Below are 21,374 nucleotides of genomic sequence, written 5' to 3' on the forward strand. Positions count from 1 at the left end.
TGTTGTTTTCATTATAACAGCTGCGTTCAATTTCAGAGACTTGATCTCCCAGAGTCCATACTTCTAGAGTGAGTATGCTGTACCCTGTTTCAGAGCTCCTTAAACTACAGAAATGAAATGCAGCCCCCTTTTTCTGGTTTGATTTGGAGAACATAATTTGTGTAAACATTTCAGGCTGAAAATATAGTTTTGTACAGTGACAGGCATTTTCACTTAGAGATGCACTGAGATTTGCAGCTCAGAAGACGTCTGGTTAAAATAGCTGTAAATTTATGGGAGAAAGCAATTTCACCTGCATGTGTATATATAATAATATAGTTTTTATGTCATGTAGACTATTAAAGCTTTTGTTTAAAAATGCTTTAATTTACTCGTGTTTTCAACCTGTAAATCACATTTTATTCCACACAGTCAAATTTATATTTCTTATATGTTTATTTTTTTTTGGAGATGTCATCAGATGTTTTGAATTCTTGCAGTCAATCTACTTGAACGTTGGATAGCTGGACTGTAGTTACATTTACAGTGAATGTGGCTTAATGCAGGCTACAGACAAATGGACAAAACAGGAAGCTGGCATCATTTTAGATAAATGGTTAGTAGAGCCCATGCAGCTACGGTTAGATATGCTATTCTAGGTAGTAAAGATAAGGGTTGTGTGTGTAACATAATGAATACATTTACAAATTATATACACGTCAAATATTACTGCATCTTTTTTCCAGATAATCTCATAAAAACAGATTTGTTTTCTTTTTCTTCACATGTCCTTGTTTGTCCAAGCGAGCTGTGCTTAAAAAGATTTCCTCTTCACCATCAGTCCAAATAATATTTAAAAAAAAAAAAAAAAAAGGTTTTGGAGTATTTATCTGAGATTTCTTCCTTCATTTGTTGGTTTCTTCTTGTGTTTGGTTTCCCAGCTATACATTCATATGCATGCTGCATTCCAAGGCCGAAAAAGTGGGAAATTTCAACTTTAAAGAAAATCTCCAACAACATGTTTCCTTAAAGTCAGAACAGGGGATATCACTGACACACTATGAGAAGGAGCCACCGAAAAGTAATTTTTGAATGTTTCCAATCCTAGAAGTACACTTAACCTTTGATTAGTAAAATCAACAGGTGTTTCTGTAAATGTAACAGAAACTGCAGCCACTTTTCTGGGTATGTCTGACCTCTGACAACAGTGACAGTTTCCCTTCATGTTTCTCTTCTTCTCACCCTTTATCATACCATTGTCTCTGAGCCTGACCCCTTTCCAGTGAAGAAGTCCCAGAAGTTCGCAGCATGCGACGGTTTGCCCTCCTCTTGTGGTGTCTGTTTCACCCAGATGCTGCTATCGGTCGACCCGCTCAGGCTCGAGCAGCTGCCACTGCTGGCCAGAGTGAAGCTCAGCGCTGAACCCAGTGGGCCCCTGCGGTCCTGTGTGTCGGGGTCGTGACCGTGGAGCCTGGAGCTGGAGGTCTGGGAAAGGCTGAGCAGATTGTGGTGGGAGTGAAACTGGCGTATGTGGCGGATGGATTTACCTGAAGGGGCCTCACCTGGAGGAACGAGACGGAGGACAGGAAAGTGCTCTATTTAATGTCATGTTGTCTTAACATCAGTTTTCTTTTCCCACTTATTTTTGCACGGATGACAGGATTTTTATGAACCTAAATATTTAAACCTTTGTTAGTTTCCTTCTCTTTCCTAAAGTGGATTTAAGACCAAGGAAACAACTGTCACCACCAGGGGGTGCTGTTGCCACATTTTTCATTCCACTTACAACACTAATTTAAAAATCCTGCAAAGACTTGATCCATGATATATATTTAGTGAGGAATTAAAATCAGTTTCACTCCACATATAGTGCAAATAACATTTTAAAGACTCTCCGGCATGTGTGTTGAAACAAATATATACTATACTTCAATACATTACACAAACAGGAACTTGGTCAAGAAGATGTGTAGTTAATACCAACAATCTTTTCGTTGGAGTTTTTTCTCCCTAAAAATAAAAACTTATTTACAGCTACTTGTTACTGTTTTTGACTGAATCTTTCTGAAAACAACTAAAAGCTATCTTGACATTGCCAGTAACTAGTCAGAGCTGTAATTCAGTCCAAGAAATTTCCCTCCAAATCTGTCTAAGAACTAATGTAGTAAAGATGTTTCTTGTTGAAACACTTGTACTGAGTCCAACAAATACATACCGTATCTTGTCTCCTGCCGCTTCCTGTTCTGGTTCAGTTTGAGCACATTGAGGAAGACCTCGCTGGTCAGGCTGCCCTCACCGCCGCTACCATCAGGTGGGAAGAGAGGGGAGGGGGGCTCTAGTGGAGACAGACTCCCACTTGAGGCCCCCACAGAGTCAAGAGATGCCCCTGTATCCCGACGACCCCCTGAATCACTGCTGCTGTCCACTCGCAAGTGGCTGCCGCTACAAGGGACCAAAAAAAAAAAAAAAATTTTTTTTAAATATTTTCGCCTCATTACTGACAAAGCAACAACAAGGTAGTACACATTTGGTGCATTGACAGAGTTGGTTGTCATGGTTACCTGAGTTTCCTACGGAGCAGGTAATCGATGACATCCGGATCAGTCTGGATGAGACTCATCAGGACCTCCTGCTGCAGGTCTGCAGATACCTGGAGGGACAGTCCAAATTCCTTAGCTCAAAAATAAAACTAACCAAAGTTTCTATTATTTCAGGCTGGATGGTTCATCAGAGTTGCCTCAATTTAAGCACATTGTGTCTCTAACTTCTCACATTTCATAACCAGTTCATATACAAATCCAAGTAATTCCAAAGGTTTCACATACTTTTTTTTGCAACTTTAAGTCTCAAAAATATTTGTACCGTAAAGAGCCTCTTGTAGTTCTGTATGAGCACCAGGGTTACGTTGATGATTGCTGTGCTGTCCTCAATGCCCATTGCGTGAGGACTCACATCACCTCCTCGTTCCCTCTGCAGGAGGTTGGGCCCAAAGATCACCGCCAGGTTAGCAGATGTCATCTTGTTCCCTGGGATCTGAAAAGTTGGTGAAGGATGAGATAAAGAAAGAAAATATTAAAGTTGACTTTTTGAAGGGATTTAAAAAAAAATGCATATTCTAATTAACCAGTGATATACCTCCTCGTCGTTGGTCCCTATGCTGTCCTGGGCGAAGCTCTGCACGGTGTGTAACAGGGTCAGGAGTCGCAGCAGGGTGTCACAGTTACAAGGAGGGAGCAGGTAGAGGAGGTGCTGGAGGTACTGGAGCTGATCTGCTCCCCTCAGCACTGCAGCAAACAAAGGGAAGAAAGAATTTACAAGTTTAATTTGTACCACACAGGTTGGATGGATGGATAAATAGATTCTGTCCTAAAGATGTGTACAGTGTGGTATGTGTCTGCGTACGATTGGCATGTAAGAAGGCAGGATAGAGCTCTCTGGGCAGCAGAGGGTCAGGTATGTCCCTCAGAAACTCTTTGAGCAGCGCCGCCACATCGTGGACGCTGTGCTCCTCATCCAGCTGGACATCGATCCCCATGTCGAAGTCATCCCGCAGCTGAGGAGGACAGACACACGATTACAGAAATAGCCCACACACACACACACACACACACACACACACACACACACACACACACACACACACACACACACACACACACACACACACACACACACACACACACACACACACACACACACACAGAGGCTGGAGTCAAATAAATGTCACTATTCCCCAGTGAGCAACACTTAAAAAAACAAAACAAAACAAAACAAAAACGGATTTCACACATCATCACAGTTTCCAACAAAGATTATTTTTAAATTCCAGCCTTCAGAGGAAACAGACAGGAAACACAAGAAAGTGAATCAGAGCACACTGTACATGAAGCTTTGTATAAAAGATAATATAGAGCTGTTGTATTTTTTAAATGCTGGAAATGTGCTTTGTATCTGTGTGTGTGGGTTATATGTCATATTTTTGGTATGTATATATAATATAGCATGTGATATATAGTATATTATATAGCTCAGTAGAGCCTGTCTTCAAAAACAGACTTTAGTATAACAGTGGTCTACCAGAATTGGGTCACTAATAAAGGAAAATGAGGTTTTGAGTGTTCACTGACTCCAGTTTCCAAGATACAGTTTCTGTGTAGCTTCTACCAGACTTTGTTGAGAAGTTACGAGGCATCATGATCATCAGTATATAAATCTTTATTGTGAAATATCTTGAAATCCTTAGCCAACCAGCACCTTTATCATCTGTTTATCTCATCAAAATGTGCAAGAATTAGCACATTTTATCTCAGTGGTTGATAATTTCCCAAAATTTGTAGACCAGTGTGATATGTCATCAAAAAAAGCCAAAATATAAGTGCTGAAAAATAGTCCATAGCATATTATGTTGTCAAACATAAAAAAGGCTTTTTAAAAAAGTAAACAGAATAGTATGGCATGAAACTTATGCCTTAGATTACTATAGTATCAAATTCATGTCATACTACATTATGGCATAAGTACACCTCATGAAAATTCAGCCTTTGTTTATTATGGTATCAAATTTATGCCTTAGTACATTAAGGCATGAAAGTTACACCTTAGTAAACTAAGGTGTGAAGTTTATGAATTACTGCTTTATGGCATGAAAATTATTCTGACTATTATGTATAACATGAAAGTTACCCCTAAGAATATTATGGTGGAAAAAAAATGCTTTAGCATAATATAGTTTGAAAATTAGGCCACAGTATGTTATGACAAAATTCATGCAAAACATAGTATTCTCTGCAATGCAAAACACACATTAGTATAATATGCCTGCCTTGGTATACTGTGTTATGAGAAATGTGCCCTAGTACGGTATGAAAAGTAGCGTCCTCACCTGTCGTACTCTCTTCTTAGAGCTTCCAACTCGGAAAATGCCAACAGTCTGTAGACCTGAGGACACAGGATGTTGCACCATATAATTTCAACAGCACCAGCCTCAACTCTTATTTATGCGTATTTGTATTAAGACTAAGAAATTATTCTGGAAACTGAAATTGTGCAGACTAATGTACAACTTAAACCCAGAGCTCTTCATCTGCAGCTGTTGAAAGCATTGCTAGACGTGTGGACACACAAGTGAAACCAAACCTGTGGCTCACCGTGGGTCTCAATATGACTGCAGCATCTCTCCAGCACGCGAGGCACCTGTCTGTAGATGGGGTTGAGGCTGAGCTTGGTCTGAGTCCTTCCATCCGCCGAGCCGCCGCCTGGTGACTTCTTCAGCTCCAGCTCAGCCGGGTGGGAGAGCTGCAGGGCCTCGAGCAGACGAGACTGACTCTCCACGAGGTCAGAGATGGAGTCGACTGACAAACCACCCTGCATGTGGGAGAGAGAAGACAATATAACAAAATGCAGTGTTCTCTATGTGCTTGTTTTTTATCCAGATACTTCAAAGTACAATGTATTACACTCCCTATTAGGTATTATTGTTGTATATAATTTTATATAAGAAAAAAGCTGAATAAATTAAAAAAACATAAAGCTGAGGTCGGATATTCGAGAGTAAAAAACATTTAGCACCAAACGAAGTACACAAAAATCTTAAGCCACTTAAAAATCTTAAGGAATTCAACCATTAATAATCTACTGGAGGATTTTCCCACAGGACCTGAACCTGGCAGTTTCACAAAACCATAGGACAGAAAGACAAATCCATACAATAGTTAGATACTTTATATATTCTATCAGGGCTGAGAGAAAGAGGAGAAAAACACAAAGAGGAGCTCTAACAGCAAACATGCTGACATTATCATCCAAGAAGTATTTGGGGAGAGGACAACAAATACCACAGAAATGTAAATCACTTGTCGATGACCTGGGAATAGGAATTTCAAGTGTCTGAGGAATTTCTAAAAGCAACCATGCAACGCAGAACGCTCACAGTCCACATGTGTGGCTCCTGCTTTTGTTTATTATATATCATAGTAAAATCAATATTTTGGTTCTTGCACTGTTAATAAGACAAAACAGGATATTTGAAGACATGTCAGCATCACACACAACAATTTAGTCACTTTTCATACATGAACCCGATTAGAATAATTCTGTGGAATGGGCATCACAGTCATAAAGAGGAGGAGGTCTGGATACTCCCACCTCATTTTACTGGAAAAAAAACCTATAATTTAAAACATCCAACAGCATTTTCTTCCTCTCGATGCCTTTGTCCTGCATTGTTTATCTTATTCCAACCATTAATTTGAGCCTTTGCTCCGACCCTGTCACTGCTTGGGAAATGACAGTGACAACACCACCAGACTTGCTGCTGCCTCATCTGTCAGTCTGAAGATCTCCAGCCGTGTGTGTGTGTGTTGTCAGATATGTAAACAGGGATCTGCTGCAGTCCAGACAGCTGTAAGAGGGCGAGACTCCCCTTTCTCACTCTTTCTACAAGCCAACCAAGTCAGAGGCTCTTTAACAATTACGCAATATCAAATAAAACGATAATGGAGCTTGTTATCACAGTTTGCAAATGAATGTTTAAAAGAAATTTCAATCAAAATTGGAACACTAATCAGTAAAAAAACTATTTTATTTGAGGAACTAAAATTAAAATGAAACCTTAAAAGTGAAGAAGATAAAATTAGGATTTTTGAAGTGTTTCCACATGTAAATTAAATATTATTAGGCTTCAGGCTGTTCAGAAGAATGACATTTAACCTGTGTATTAATTGAAAGAAATGCTGTTTTGTCTGTTTTCTTCCATATATCCATGTTTCCATTCAGGCAGGATAGTGTGTGCAGTCTTTATCTCAGTGACGTATGAGCTCTACTTTATAACTAGCTCAGGTTTAATTACTGTGTTCTGTGGGTGTAATGATGCTCTTTACAGGCTTAAACTAACAACTGTCTCCATCAGAGGATGACGGGGTGTGAGGGCCTCACATGGAGAAGGTTCAACAAACAGAAGATTCAATGTGGAGCCTCTTCATGGACACGCACACACACACACACACACACACGCACACACACAGACTGCCTGTTCATAAAAAAGTTGGCATCTCACCCTTCTCTGTCCTCGGCCGGTGTTATCTAGAAATGTGGGTGACAGCGGTTTGTTCTGGTTCTCACAAATGGGCGCCGGGGCCACTGAGTTCATTGAAGGTGAGCCAGGACCTCCTCCTGCGAGCGACGAGGAGCCGACCAGCGGCTTGTTGCCATTAAAGAACTGTCGCTTCTCGGCCCGGAAGCGCAGGATGCTGGCCTCCAGGTCCAAACAGTCACGCCTGCTCTCTTTCAGGGCGTCCTGCTGCCGCTTGTAGGCCCGGTCGTTTGCGATGACCTGGGAGAGGGGGATGCCGAAAGCCTTGGGGGCTGATTCTGAGGGAAAAGGACATAGAAGAGGGAAAAAAAACAACACTCAAGTTATTTTAGGTTTTCTAATTAGCTATAAAATCAACTAGAACAGCAGCTGTGAGGGAATAAAGTTAGACAGAAGCCCTGAAGCACCAAACTAAACTAAACTAGAAGTCTGTTTGACCCTGATATGATCTGATCTTCAGGGTGAGACCCTTTTTTGTCTTTGTTGCCAAAACAGAAATAAATGAAGGCCAAAGTGAAACTATAAATACAAAATATAGTTTAAACTAGGCCATCGTCATGTGATGAAGGCTTAGACGACAAGCAGTGAGCTTTACAGCTTTTATTCCACATTTGATGGGATAAGAAATAAATTTCCAAGTCAAATGCGACAGCACGGCCCTTCACGCTGAGATTACAGCGTGTAAGAATAGACAGAAAGGAGGGAGAGAGCAGGTAAGAGAGGGATAAACAGGGAATCCTTTTAGAGCAGCCACAGACCAGACATCACACTCAGACTGACACAGGCTTACTGCAGCATGAGCACGGTCACTGCGTCGCATGGTCAGCACCTCAGCTAAACTTGCAAATCCTGTGCGCTGTTGCATCACATGACCAAAACAGTTGAGCACACACATATGCACACACACACACTGATCTGGCACAACACCTAATTTAAATCCCATTGGATAGGTGAATTAAGGGCATTAAGAACAACAACAAAAACAATGCTCAGTTCAAATTCATCACTATGCTGCAATTACCTATTACTAATTCATTATCACAATACTCCAAAATCTCCCTCAGATTATGTACTGATTTTTCAAAACAGCATGAGTCCATCTCTTTACTGCCAGTTGCACCAGAAACTATTATATAATATAGATTTATGAAGAAGTACTAAAAAATAGGTACTGCCCGTCTCACAACCAAATGAATTTGCTTTATTGGTTAACTTGACATTTAGAAAAATCTACTTGTGTAGTGATAAATTGTGAAGGTGGCTGTAAAACTGTGTGTTGCAGTGACACCATGATCCTGAGTTGATAAGGAACTGATTGGGGGAAAATTTTTAAAAAAAATTAAAAAAAAAAAAAAAGAAACGGAGGTCACTGAAATTATTTTAACAATGTATTTCTGTTTCTCTTTCCTAATACATCTGCTCTCCACCCAGTTTGCCATTTCTGGGTTTAAATTGGTGAGGGCTGATCTGACCTGGCCTCATCCACGTGTGCCTCCATCAGGCGTCAGGAACACACATAAGCTCCTTGACAGGTGCTTCGTTGGCCAACTCCCAGTTAGCATTGACTAGCCCTGTTTGCACATTTCACAGCATTTGAGGAACTATGAGCTGAGTCTTAAAAATCAACAGTATTGTTGATCAGAAAATAAAGCAGCACATAGTCAACATGTTGTTCTTTGCATTTATTGTGGCACAACTCTGATGCATGTAGAGGTGAGAAGGCTTGTGTCTTATTTATGTTTTGGGATCATTTATTTCTGTGACTTGTGAGACCAAGGTTCATCTTGCACATACCGGTTTCTTTATCTTTAGAAAAGTCAGTCAATGTCTACCCTTTGCTTTAGTACTAATAGGTAACGATACTGTACTGTACTATAACATACTACACCCCCATGCACCAGGATGCATGATTAAACATCTTTGGTCAAGGCACAGGTAAAGTTATTAAGAAGGTTCTTGGTCCTGCGGAAAAGTTCCTGCAGAGGAAATGTGCTAAAAGTTAGTCAAATATCAAACTGGCTGACCATATTTGGGGCACATCTACATATTTTTCATGCCAATCTATTCTGACATTTGTTGTGAGCTGTTATGATAAGAATCTGAGCAGCGTTGTAATTGTTTCTGTGTGTGCTGTAACAGAAGAAATGTTTGCTTTTTGTGCCAAAAATGTTCCCTTCTGGGTGACTCAATAGCCATGATGTCCACAATTACCTCTTATCAACATCAGCGGCTCTTTGCCATTTTTCCATCTTATTTTGGGTGCGTACATTCAGCACTTAGTACTGAAGCAAGAACAGTGCTTAGCTGCTTGTACTGGAGGTGTGTGCATGTTTAAAGTAAACAGTAAAACCGCTGGATGTGGCAGCCTGGAAGTGTTCGAACAGTCAAGTTAACCTTTAAACATCTGTGGTTTTACTGCTGCAGAGTTAATTTTAAAAGTTTTCCTCTATTTACAGGACAAATAAATACATATATAACCACATCTATGTGATGTACCTTAAGTGATTAAATTACTCTATTACTTTATAGACCTCCTTTCTATTTGTTCTTTTTTATTATTCATTAATTTCTCTGATTTTGATCTAAAGGATGGAACATTTTACCCTTAAAAGGCACGATGTCTAATCTTTAGAGTGCTCTATTAGAAGAAATAAGAATATAGTATTTATAAATATGTTGCTATTTGTGTGTAATCACTAGAAAATACCAACCATTGCATTTTCTTAATCTCAGAATAAGTTTTTTTTTTTTTTTTTATCTAAATAGGGAGCGGGTGCCATGTTTCTACAGTATCCCAGAAAGGACAAACAGACAAATTTTGCAATCTAACCACTAGATGTCACTCTATCTTTCACATATGGCACTTTTAAGTAAATTTTTGGCTGCAAAAAATTCCTGGGGTTAGCTGTATAAAGCCATAAAACAGGTCAAATGTGCTGTCTGTGTATTATGATAATTTTTTAAATTACTTACAAAACTAATTATTGATGTAATCAGTTATCAGTCATTTAATATCTCATTGACTTCTGTACTAACAAGTATTTAGTATTTCTAAAACTGAGGCTACTATCCTGAGGCATGCATATATCTCCAAAACAACATCACCATCCTCCTGACTACTGTGAATTTTTCCCCTCACATGTACCAGCCAACAATGTCTTCATTTCGCTGTCACCCTTTGACTGATGACATCTCTGGACAGTTTCTGAGTTAATGGTAAGACAAACACTCAGGCAGGAAGACAGCCGTTTGTGTCTGGTTAGAGCCTTATTGTTTGGGAATTTCACTGCTTTCCTTTTTTAGTATTTTTGGTCCTCAGGTCATTGTCTGTTACTGTGAGACTAAAGGGGATATATTTAGATGCTGTTCAGGACTCACTTCTATTTTCTCTTTCCCCAAATCAGCAGCTAGATGAGAATATTGGTCCTTCAAGGCTCCGTGAATTAAAAAACTGGTGGCCTCTGTTTAAACCCTCGTCAAACATTTGCAAGAACAGAAGGAAATTATAGGGAGCTTAGTAAACCTCTACTTCATTTCCTCCCGAAAATAATGACCGACAAAGCAAGCAAGCTTAGTTCTTTACAAAACTCCTGTCATTTTTCTGTATATAACTGAATGAGTACGTTCAAGGAGAGACCCTCTGAAAGCCTCGTGCCTTTTCCAAATGTAAGATTCACTGTGTTGAGAACAGTAAGACAAAAAAGACCACACTGATTTTTCATTTGTTGTGAGATCAGCAATGCAGCCGGGAGGAGGATGGTGGAAAGCTTTTTGCCTCAAACATTTATAATAACTTTAGACATGATCATATGTTGTATGATCTACTTTGTTTTAAGCCAGTCCATAAAAACATCACTGCCCCCTAAAGGCCACACAGTCAGTAGTAGGGGAGCAGAGCCAGCAGGACCACTGCCAGGTGCCAATGTTCTGTGTTTTCATTAGCAGGGTTAGCTTCAGCTAAGTCCCTGTGTAACAGGCTGCAGGATTTACAGAGCTGCAGAGACATCCTGGGAATGTGTGTGCTGTGTGTTTTGGCTCGTATCTTGCCCTGTGGTGATAATCACCTGAGAATAGAGAACATCTCTTTATGAGAGGATGGGGGTCACATGGCTTACAGAGAGAAGAGGAGCAGGGAGGTAAAGAAAGGAGGGAGCTGAAATGTAGAGCAAAGCAAACAGACACCACAAGAGCAAAAATTAACTCTGATAAAGGAAACATGATTAACATGCAAACAATAATCCAACTACTACTACACATGGCAGCTTTATTATACTACAACTAACTGCAAAGGCCTTTGGGACATTGAGGAAACTTTATTTTGTTGTTAATCAAAATTAGTTGGAAGCAATAAAGCGAACATGTGATTGACATGTCGCTTTAATAATTTAAGCTGAGACAATGTAGTATAAGCTTTTCTTTGCCAGTAATGAACAAATCAAACTGCAGTCATTGGTCATTTCAAGATGGGATTTTAAAACGTCAAACTATGAGCAAACACAGACATTACAGCCCTTTGAAAAATCCAAATGTTGTAAATAAACTATTAGTTTACATTGTCCACTTCCAGTAAAACAGGATATTACTCAACATGCGCTTACTGAAAAAGTTTGATTTTGCATTTCTTTGGCGGCTCAGCATGACTGTCGAAGAGGTCTGTGTTCCCTCGTTACTCATGTTACAACAACACAGGAACGAAGCAGAAACAATGAAGCATGAGCTTGAGTCACTGAATCCCCCATGAGTGAGTCTGCAGCCCAGAGCCACTTGTGCTTTATAAACACCGTATTTCAAGCACAGAAGACCATCAGCGGTAAAAGCCACTGGACGTCAGTGATGGCGACGCCGCTTCAGTGAAAATAAAGGACACTGTGGTTGATAATATTGTGTGGTGTCAACAATTGTGTGGGTGTCAGGTCGTACAGAGGATTCATGGAAAAACAACACAGTTTAGAGACAAGGCTATGGCCAGAGATGGCAATGTGTTTACCCACATCAAACAGTGTGTGATAAACTCACCTCGCTCTCTCTTTTCTTTTGAGAAGGAGTCAAGCTTCCTGCGCAGAGACTTTCTCCGTTTGTGTATTTCTGGGAAACAAAGCAGAAAAGATCCTCATGAATGAAGCGGTTAGTGGCTCTTTGGTATGTGTGTGTGCTTTAGTCTCAACAATAAAGTCTGTGTACTATTTGGTCTGGGATGTCTGTCTTTCAATTATTCAGTTATATCGGTGGGAAAACCAGTGAACATTATGCGAACACTTGAAACATGAAACAAAGTACGCTGATTTTCAGCTCCAAATTAATTTAATAGACTCAATCATCTCTTCTTTCTCTCAAATACACATTTTCAATTCAACCGTTTTCCCTTTCCTCTCTTTCACTTATCTTTTACTTCTGAGTGCTTGTACTGCTTCCTCAGGCCTAAGAATAGAGCAGACACTTTCAATAGAAGAGGCCCTTTATGTTTGTTTGAACAGCCCCTTTGCTTAATTTTACTGCCTCAGGCATAAAACACAAAGGGAGGTGGTTTGTACATCTGCGTTTATATGTGTATGTGTACGAGAAACGGCTAAAGTACAAGGTAGGTATAATTAATGGCATCGGATTTTAAAAAATGAAATCATTTTAATAAAGATAAAAGGAAAAACTGAAGAAACATGAATTTAAAAGTCACTTTCTAATTTTCTGTTCCTTTCACCAGCATGTCAAAGTCTTCCTCTGTGGTTTGTGTTTTCCTGCTAGTCTATACTTAAAACAACTGGGCCACATCTGTTGTAACTTAGCAAACTGTCTTTTGAGAAGAACCAAGGTGCAACATAAACCATCATCTTTATTCAATGAAAAATGGATGAAACAATCATAACACCAAATCAGTGGAAGTAATGAGAGGCAGCATTTTGTTTTCCACACAGAAAAAGAAAACGTGCACAAAGGTAAAAATACAACTGTCTTACAGTAACGTTAGCGCTGACAAAAAAAATATATAAACTATAAACTCTCCTTTGTGATATGTGATTTACAATGAATATGATACCATCAAAATTATATTTACTGCATGAGCAAGTGGGCCTTTGTTGCCGCACCACTTCTCCATGTGTCTGTTTTTACAACGTGTTTTTTTTCCCCGACTCTGGTCCTGAATTTACAAGCTCTACATCCTCCCCATCTGCCTCGGTTTATGTGGAAGAAGCCATTGTTTGGGTGAGTAAAGCTGCTGTTTAGAAATCACTAATTCAACACTGGGTCTTTTCCCTATTAAGGACAGAGTGGAGTTCCCTACACTGCAAATTGTGCAGTATGAAACATACATTATGAGTTCTTTTCTTTGTCTCCCGTAATCGAAAGAGAAAATCAGAGGCAAAACAATATTTTAAAAAACAAGATAAAGGAGAAGGGTGTCCATGTGAGTGTGTGTTTATGTACTTGAGTGTGTGCTGTCAGGATAAAGGGGTCAAATTCCCATGACTGCAGGAAATTAAAGTTTATTTCCAAAATGCGTGACCCCTCCCCTCACACACACGCCACCTCCAACTAAGTTTGATCTCTTACTGACAAGTCTGTGTGTGTGTGTGTGTGTGTGTGTGTGTGTGTGTGTGAGTACACGTATGAGCTCAGTGTATGATTACACAGCGCACATTCACAAAGAGCTAGGATGACAGAGCAGGACAGATAGAGAGCGGAAAACAGCCTGTGCTTCCAACTATAATAGACTGATATTTTCCTGCAGTAGTACATCAGTGTTTCTTGTTGGCAGGAAGTTTTAGCAAAATGCATCACTGGCTGATAACAAATTGAACAATATTACCCATCAGCCATCTGAATCCAACACTTTGCTGTTGGTTTGGCTACTTCCATTTAAAAAAAAAAAAAAAAAAAAAAAAAAAGCCCTTAAGCCACAACAGGAAATATAGTTTTGTCAGTAAAACCTCTGGGGAGCAGCAGGTGAGTAAAGTACGAGACAAAGGGCATGTGGATGATTCAAAATAAAGCTTTAAAGATTAGTCTACGCACAACAGGTGCAGGACTAAACCCAATCCAGACACTGTTCTGTATTTTAATGGTTACACTGTGGTTGTCTGGATTAAACTCAATGGTTTCCAGTTTGACCTGTTTCAGATTGATATAATTTTCATATCTCTTTGAGAGCAACAGTAAATTACGGGGGGGGGGGGGGGGGGGGGCACTGGAGGAGTAGAGAAGTTTGCAGATTTTTCATTTTTGCCATGACATCATTAGGACATTTGTCTCTGACATGGCTACAACATCTTGGATTTTAAACAAGATAAAAATGTTAATTGTGGCTCTGCCAGAAATAGCAAAGTGGAAACAGAAGTAGAATAGTCGAGGGGCTTAAGAAGCAGAGGGTGTATGCTGTGTGTTATTTTACTTGCATGGTTAATGATCCGAGGAGGTTCTGATTTGTTTTAACAGAAGGTTGTGTGAATGTCACAAATAGTAAAAACTGGTCAATGAAATTAAAATTATAGTTGCATGACTGTGCATGCTGTTTGTTCAGGCTGCAGAATCTGGATATGTGGGTCCCATAAATTTACTGTTTAACGCAGTTGGATTAGTTTTATTACTGAAATGTATTCATTATATTTAGATTTCTCTTAAATTCTCTTTAAGGTCCCACTTCTAGTTTCCAGGGTGCAATTTTCCATTATTCTATCAGCAGTGTTGTCTTTTTGATTACATTTTCTTTCACTCTAACATACTGTCATATTCTGACAGTTGGTTTTATGATAGTGTGTAACTGCTGTACACCTTGGCCAGGGCACTGTGGAAAAACAAGTGATTTTTAATTTCATGTCATTCTACTCCAGGGGCGAAACAAAAAGACAAAAGGCACAAAAATGGGGGAAATGAGGGCAGAAATATAAGTAGGAAGATGAAAAGTCAGAAAAAGAGAAGATCAGAAGAAGGAGAAAGCGAGTTAGTTTGGAGTCCCTGTAGAGCAGCAATTCGGACAATGGGGCATGAGAATGAACTCCAGACCACACCAAATAAGAGCAAGTCTATCTCACAGCTCCTGACACATTTCACAAAGAATTCACTGAACCGTGCCAACAAAACTAACAAACACACACTCACACCGGACACTTAAGATACCAGTACATGAGGCCATGCATCTATGTAAATGTAAAGACTGGCATATAAAGTACTGTGCCTCTTCAAACTCACCGATTCAACAGAGAGGAATCTGTGCCAAAAGGCCTCTCCAGAGAAAAAGTGAAGACGTAAAAAGAAGGAAAGGGAAAGACAGATTGTTGTGATGGAGAAAGGTGTGAAGAGGGTACAGAGGGAAAAAGTTAAAGACAGAGGTGGAGAAGGAAAACCTAGTAGAAAAAAGCAGAAACTGAAATCAGAGAAGACAAAGATCACCAAACGCTGTTAATGCTGAGACTGCAACAGACCGGATGGACTGGAGAGATTTCAGCCCAGGGGAGAAACCGAGGAGGAATATTCCCACACTTACTAACAGGAGTGTATTTGTCTGTGAGCTGGACAGAAGAAACTGTTCCTGCATTAATGTCTAAGTTTGATTTAACAGTAGAAAAGTAAATATATGTTGGCGTCAATTTGGAGCAGCGTGCATCACCTACAGATACAGACCACAAAGCTCAAACTCAAACTTAATGCTTTAAAGAAAAGCTTTTTAACTAGATGTGGCTCCCCTAGACCACACTGCCCTGTCATAGACCACCCAGTAGGAGTTGCAAAGTGATGCACCAAGAACATGAGGGTTTACCTCATCAGCGTCTTCAAACACTGCCAGCTGTACTCACTGGTTCCACTGTCGGGATTAAATACGGTTTGTGTTGTGGCAGGACGTTAGTACCACTGACAAATGTTTTCACAGGGAGGATGAATATGACTGGTCCTGTACTGCCAGAACAAAACAACTGTGCTGCGTTACAGTTCAGGTCAGTTTGCCAGTGTTTTGTCAGCTTCCACCAGGACAAACCAGTTGTCCTGTGTCTAAAACTGCACAGCATTAAGCATTAAATCAAATCCTTCACATCACAGTCTATTAGCTTTAGATACCGAGAGTATGACACTCAACTAACCCCTTTATTTTCAAGCTAAGTTCCTGGAAATGTTTCTTGCAATTTTATACAAATGACTTAGATAATGTAGGTAAAACTGCATTTCACCTAATTACATCAGAAATCTTAATGCAGATGAAAACTACAGGTAGGCATGTAATTCAGCCAATATGAATAAACATCTACAACTACCACTCTGACTACATCTTTCTTGAGAATATGCACTTTGTCTCATAAACAAACTAATTACCAACTAATTTATAGAAAATTGTGAGAAAAGTGCCCAGGAAATTAGCTGGAACAGAATACTTAGATTTGGTATTACTTTTGTCCGTATTTTGTTTGGCATTAGCATGGAAATTACATTTGCCACATCTGTTGCCAGAAAAGGAAGGTTTTTACAAGTGCCACATCCTTCCTCAGTGACTAAGTTTATGTGGGCTGAAGGCATTTTGTTGGGGTAAGTGGAACTGGTGTTTACAATCACTGATTTAAGACACAGTAATAAAAGGAAAGTATGTGACACTCCATTTTTTCCCTAGGAGAGACTGTCCTGTGAAAACTGACCACACAGGTCTCCTAGTTAGTTGACCCCTCTAATGGCTGTAATTATGATGGGAGCAGAGGAGGAAGTTCAGTGATGGAGCATAAAGAGTAAAAAAAAAAAAAAGAATCGGCATTTAGAGGAAGTTCAGATGGAAGGATGGGTTGCAATTCAAACCAATAGATGTTTCTAATATCCAAGACCTTTCCACAACCTTAACCATGGGTTTACTGTTACTATGACAACCAAGGTCTGCTAAACTTTCCACTGGTACCCCCCTTGGGTCACACACAAGGGTGGGGAGAAACCACCTCCATGCTCATTCAGGTTAGAGGATTTGTTGCATATAGGAGAGTCTTTGCCCTGAAGGAAGGAAGGTTTAGTCCTGAACTCTGACCTGGTGGGAAAAGAGCAAAGGTCTATCTGTAAGTGGAGTCTCACAGGACGTATGTTGGCCATATGGGACACATGCATATGCAAACTCCCTTAGGAGTTATCTTAAACCAGGTCTTAACCCTGGAATAGAACATTTTACATTGTGAGGACCTGCCTTTCCCAAAAGAACCTGAATCACCTTAAGATTGAGAACACATTATTTCATGAAGTATTAAGAGATCAGTATTTTACTAACTGTTCTAAGTGTGCCAATAATCAAAGCATCTGTATGTTTTATTCCACTGCAAATCAAAATCCTGACCTACAGCTTACTTGAACACTGTTTACTGGAGACAATGTGTAAACTGAGCCCGAATCAGCAAAGTGGTCAAAGTTGATCAGGTCAGGGTTAATAATCCTGAGAGAGAACAACAGTATGGGAGAGCACTTGAGTCTGAGAAAACTGGTCTCATAGGAGAAGGGCTACTGAAACACGCACACACACACACACAATTTGATGTTGTGAGGACCAGCCAAAATGTCCTCACAACCCCAAAATGTCCACCCAAGAATAGTAGGGTAAAACATGTACACACAACCTTAGCAAGACATGTTTTCTCTCACACACACACACACGCACGCGCACACACACTTTGACAGTCTGCTGTGTTTATTTCATATCAGCCTGTACACACTCTTATCCACCTAACCTCAGCAAAACTCCAGTCCCAATAAACACGAGAGGAACCCCCCCAGCCTGCAGCCTGTGAGGTGTTTGAAAGACTTACAGTTTATTAGTGAAACTAGCTCCCTTTATTGGGCTGGACTTAGTACTTCAGAGTTCAGACTGTTAAGATGATTACACATAAACAAGATTTCAAAGCAGGGAGTAGCGTAGTGGCGACAGGGGGAAGGGCTGAACAAGTAAACAACCAAAAAAAAAAAACAAATACTGAGGTATTTTAGGCTGTTACAAGAGACAGACCCACTTCTGATGTAACCATCTATCTGCTATGAATAAGAAAAAAACACACTGTACTTGTTCTTAATACTACTTGATTTTCTATGGAGAAGCTGACAGTCATTCACCCAAAGTGTTGAAGTCATTCTCTGTGCCTTACATCTAATACAAAACTAAAAAAAAAAACTAAAAAAAACTATACCTGAGGAATGAAAACAACTCTTCATCAGGACAGAGATAATGAAAAGCTGGAAGGTCAGTCGGAGTTTATGTTCTCATTGCAGACCAACAGGGTAATCGTGACATCTGATTTGTTTTCAGATAATGGAGAGTCTGCGTTGCACAAATACAGCAGATGTCCATGAACAGTTGGGCCTCATTACTTTTTGGCCTGCAGAAATATAAGATTTAAGATTGTGATGATATGACTCCAGGTGCTGCTGTGATTGCACCAAACATTTGTATATTTGTGAGGGAAATTTGGACAAATTGAAAGTGATCCTGAAGTTTAGGCTCGATGAAAGGAAATCTGAAAGTAGTCTGTTTGAGTGAGGGTGTAGTTTGCAAGAGATAATTGGGAAATGTGTGGCATTAACTCTACATCAAAGCTACAACAGGAAGTTAAGCAATGATCAAATATTACAAATATTGAATTTAATTTTACAGCAAATCAGGTGTGGTGCTTGTTCAATGCTGCTTTCCCAGTTAAGAAAATACAGTAACCAACCAGTTAGTGACGTAGGCAGGAACACATCTTGTAAGATGTAGCCAAACTATTGTGTTTTAGCAGCAATTGGTGTTATGTCAGTTTACAGAAAACACAAGTCCCAACCAGCATATTTCTTTGATGGTGACTGTTGTCAGTAAAAGCACCATCAATGCGAAACCACCATGTTTCAGGCTATATAAGAACTTGCGGTAGCTGTTGTTCCTTTAATGGTGTTTCTCAAGAGGGAAAAAATGTTCTTTTAGCTCTTGGCAGCATTACAGCTGCATTATTTTTGTGTCCATAGCAAGCAAAGGAAGCCAACATCATGCTTTCAGTCTAAAACACGAGAAAACACAACACTGGTCATTTGTTTAATCAGCTTAAAATGTCCTTTATTTGTTTAGTTGCTAAATATTCTTCCTTAATAGTTAGATCTGGTTTTTATACCCCCAAATAATCCCATACACTGTGGGGGAAATATGCATCCTGAACATCCACAAGATCACAAATAATCAACACTAGCCTGAACTTCATCCATGATAAAGTGAGACAATTGTATGTGGATGACAAAAAACTGGGCAACATCCGTTGCCATGTTCTTAATTGAAAACGTAAATTGTTTAAAGCAACTTTTTTTTTTTTTTTTTTTTGAACCAAAGAGCTGACTGAACCCACCAGTTTATCCTCAACACCCAACATCCTCCTGCTTCACACTCATTCCTCAGATTCATAAACAGACTGTTGTGGCTCCCTTGGCAGTTGGAGAGCTGCCCTCGCTCAGGGGCAGTTCAACCCAACAAGTCTGTTAGTCAAATCAAGTCTTAACTGGCGCCAGGTTGAGCATGTCATCATGGACTTACTTCACAACCAAGACAAACCATAGACAGACTCTATATTGCATTGAGCCTTTAAATATTGGTTAGCTTTGAAATCAACAAAAATAATGTTAAAACTTGTGATGTGTGAATGGCCAGAATCAAAAGAAGAAACCTGGACTCCAACAGTCATTCTCATACCTTTGGGGATGCTGATCTTGAAATCCAGGTCTCTTTCCTCCAGGTGGTACAGGGCAACTTCCTGTAACCTGGCTCGCTCCAGCTCCGAAAGGCTCTGGATTGGCACGGGCTGCAAACGCACGCTCTGACCCAACATGGTCACCCACGTGTGGTCCCCCTGCCAAGAGGAGAGAGAGAGAGAGAGAGAGAGGTTAGCAATAACTGGGGGGCAAAAAAAAAAAAACCATAAAGATTAAAAGGGAGGATTGTAAAGGACCCATGACAGCACAGACCAAACCAAAGGCTGCATTAGCTGTGATCAGCCTACATCACAAACCAACCATTAAGTTAAGCAAAACCGCTAAAGGCAAAAACCAAGAAGATTCAATTATTAACAGTGGCTCAAACACTGAACTCTGCTGCTTTTACCTCACTCTCCAACAAGCCATCAGACAGTAAACTACAACACGCTTCACTGCTGACACATCCAGAGCAAGCAGCAGCTCGAGCAGAACATTAAAGAACAATGACATGGTAAATATCTCTCACACACAGTTTCACAACACTTCAACATTTTGGTTTTTCCTTTTGTTCCATTTTTATGTATCTTGTTTTATTTATTCCTAGCTTATCTATTCATTGCACTTTCCGTCTGTGGTCCACTCATTATCTGTGGTTGTGTAGTGTCTGCTCTCCCTGACATTTCAGTCATACAAACTGTAAAGGACAGTATTATTGGTCATATTCACACACATACACTCCCATGCTTTACTGTTTACTTCAAGGCTCTGGGGTCTTGTGCAATCCATTTATCACTGACCAACACTGTCATGCCACACACTAACAAACAAACAGAAAGAGTTATTGTTAGTCTGTAAGTCGTACATTTTTAAATATTCCCTGGTGAACAGCTGAAAGTTTTGGTAACTTTTTTTATCTTCTTGTGGTCTCTAACAGATGTTTTCTTAAGTGACTGCAATTTTAGAAATACCTTGTTTCTGCAACAGGCATCTGCATGGACCTGGTTATTTTACCAGTAGAAATGCTTAGATAGGCTGAACTCCAGCTAATAATTATTGGGATCCTGTGTGTTGGAGCTGAGCCATACAGAGCCATTCAATCTGATCCCGGTTTCCACAAAGATCCCGTTTCCCAATGGAGTTGGGGTTTCTTTTCTGCTGATAGCCACACAAACTATGCCTGAGAATTCAAATGCATCTATAACATCTTCCAATAGTCTGACACCATGAGCTCATACGGTGTGTATTCTGCGCAAAAGCCTGTAAATAAGCTTGTAGAAGAACTAAACCAGCAGGTACAGTAAAGCAGTTGCTAAAACTACACAGTCAGCTTTCACCTCACAAAGGATGCAGTTTTACTTATACTATATTTAAAGCACCGTAAACACAGACGGCCGCTGCTTTGTTCAGTCTCCTTTCCCCCCTTCACACGCGTCTTTTGAACGCCTTTGTTAGACCCATGCAAACATCAAAGTCATGCAAAAGTAAATAGAGTAAATGCCATTGTCTTATGCAAAATTATCATTGTTCATCAGACAGGACGGTACATAAAGAACTTTTAGTTTCATATTTTAGCTTCTTAAATCTACTTGGTTGAAAAGAAAGACAAGGATTTAGCTCAAATACAATTTTACCTCTTTTTTTTTTTTTTTTG

General features: G+C 39.8%; 1 protein-coding gene across 3 annotated transcripts in view; it reads right to left on the bottom strand.

Annotated features, from left to right (window-relative positions):
- Positions 1 to 416: 416 nt before the first annotated feature.
- The window catches only part of arhgap36 (Rho GTPase activating protein 36), a 36,272-nt gene continuing 15,314 nt past the window's right edge, over positions 417 to 21,374 (bottom strand). For 2 of the 3 annotated variants that reach the window (XM_026299248.2, XM_026299249.1), the window contains exons 2-12: positions 19,722 to 19,878; positions 12,086 to 12,154; positions 7,034 to 7,347; positions 5,127 to 5,343; positions 4,862 to 4,917; positions 3,382 to 3,532; positions 3,115 to 3,263; positions 2,842 to 3,012; positions 2,541 to 2,629; positions 2,195 to 2,421; positions 417 to 1,541 (exon numbers count right to left, since the gene is read on the bottom strand). In XM_026299248.2, coding sequence (XP_026155033.1) covers positions 1,228 to 1,541; positions 2,195 to 2,421; positions 2,541 to 2,629; positions 2,842 to 3,012; positions 3,115 to 3,263; positions 3,382 to 3,532; positions 4,862 to 4,917; positions 5,127 to 5,343; positions 7,034 to 7,347; positions 12,086 to 12,154; positions 19,722 to 19,878 — 1,914 coding nt within the window. In that variant the 3' untranslated portion in view covers positions 417 to 1,227. Of the gene's footprint in view, positions 1,542 to 2,194; positions 2,422 to 2,540; positions 2,630 to 2,841; positions 3,013 to 3,114; positions 3,264 to 3,381; positions 3,533 to 4,861; positions 4,918 to 5,126; positions 5,344 to 7,033; positions 7,348 to 12,085; positions 12,155 to 19,721; positions 19,879 to 20,115; positions 20,210 to 21,374 lie in introns of those variants that run through there. The other variant, XM_026299250.1, reaches the window with a different exon arrangement.

Source organism: Mastacembelus armatus, chromosome 18 (genome assembly GCF_900324485.2).
Source record: "Mastacembelus armatus chromosome 18, fMasArm1.2, whole genome shotgun sequence".
NCBI lineage: Eukaryota > Metazoa > Chordata > Actinopteri > Synbranchiformes > Mastacembelidae > Mastacembelus > Mastacembelus armatus.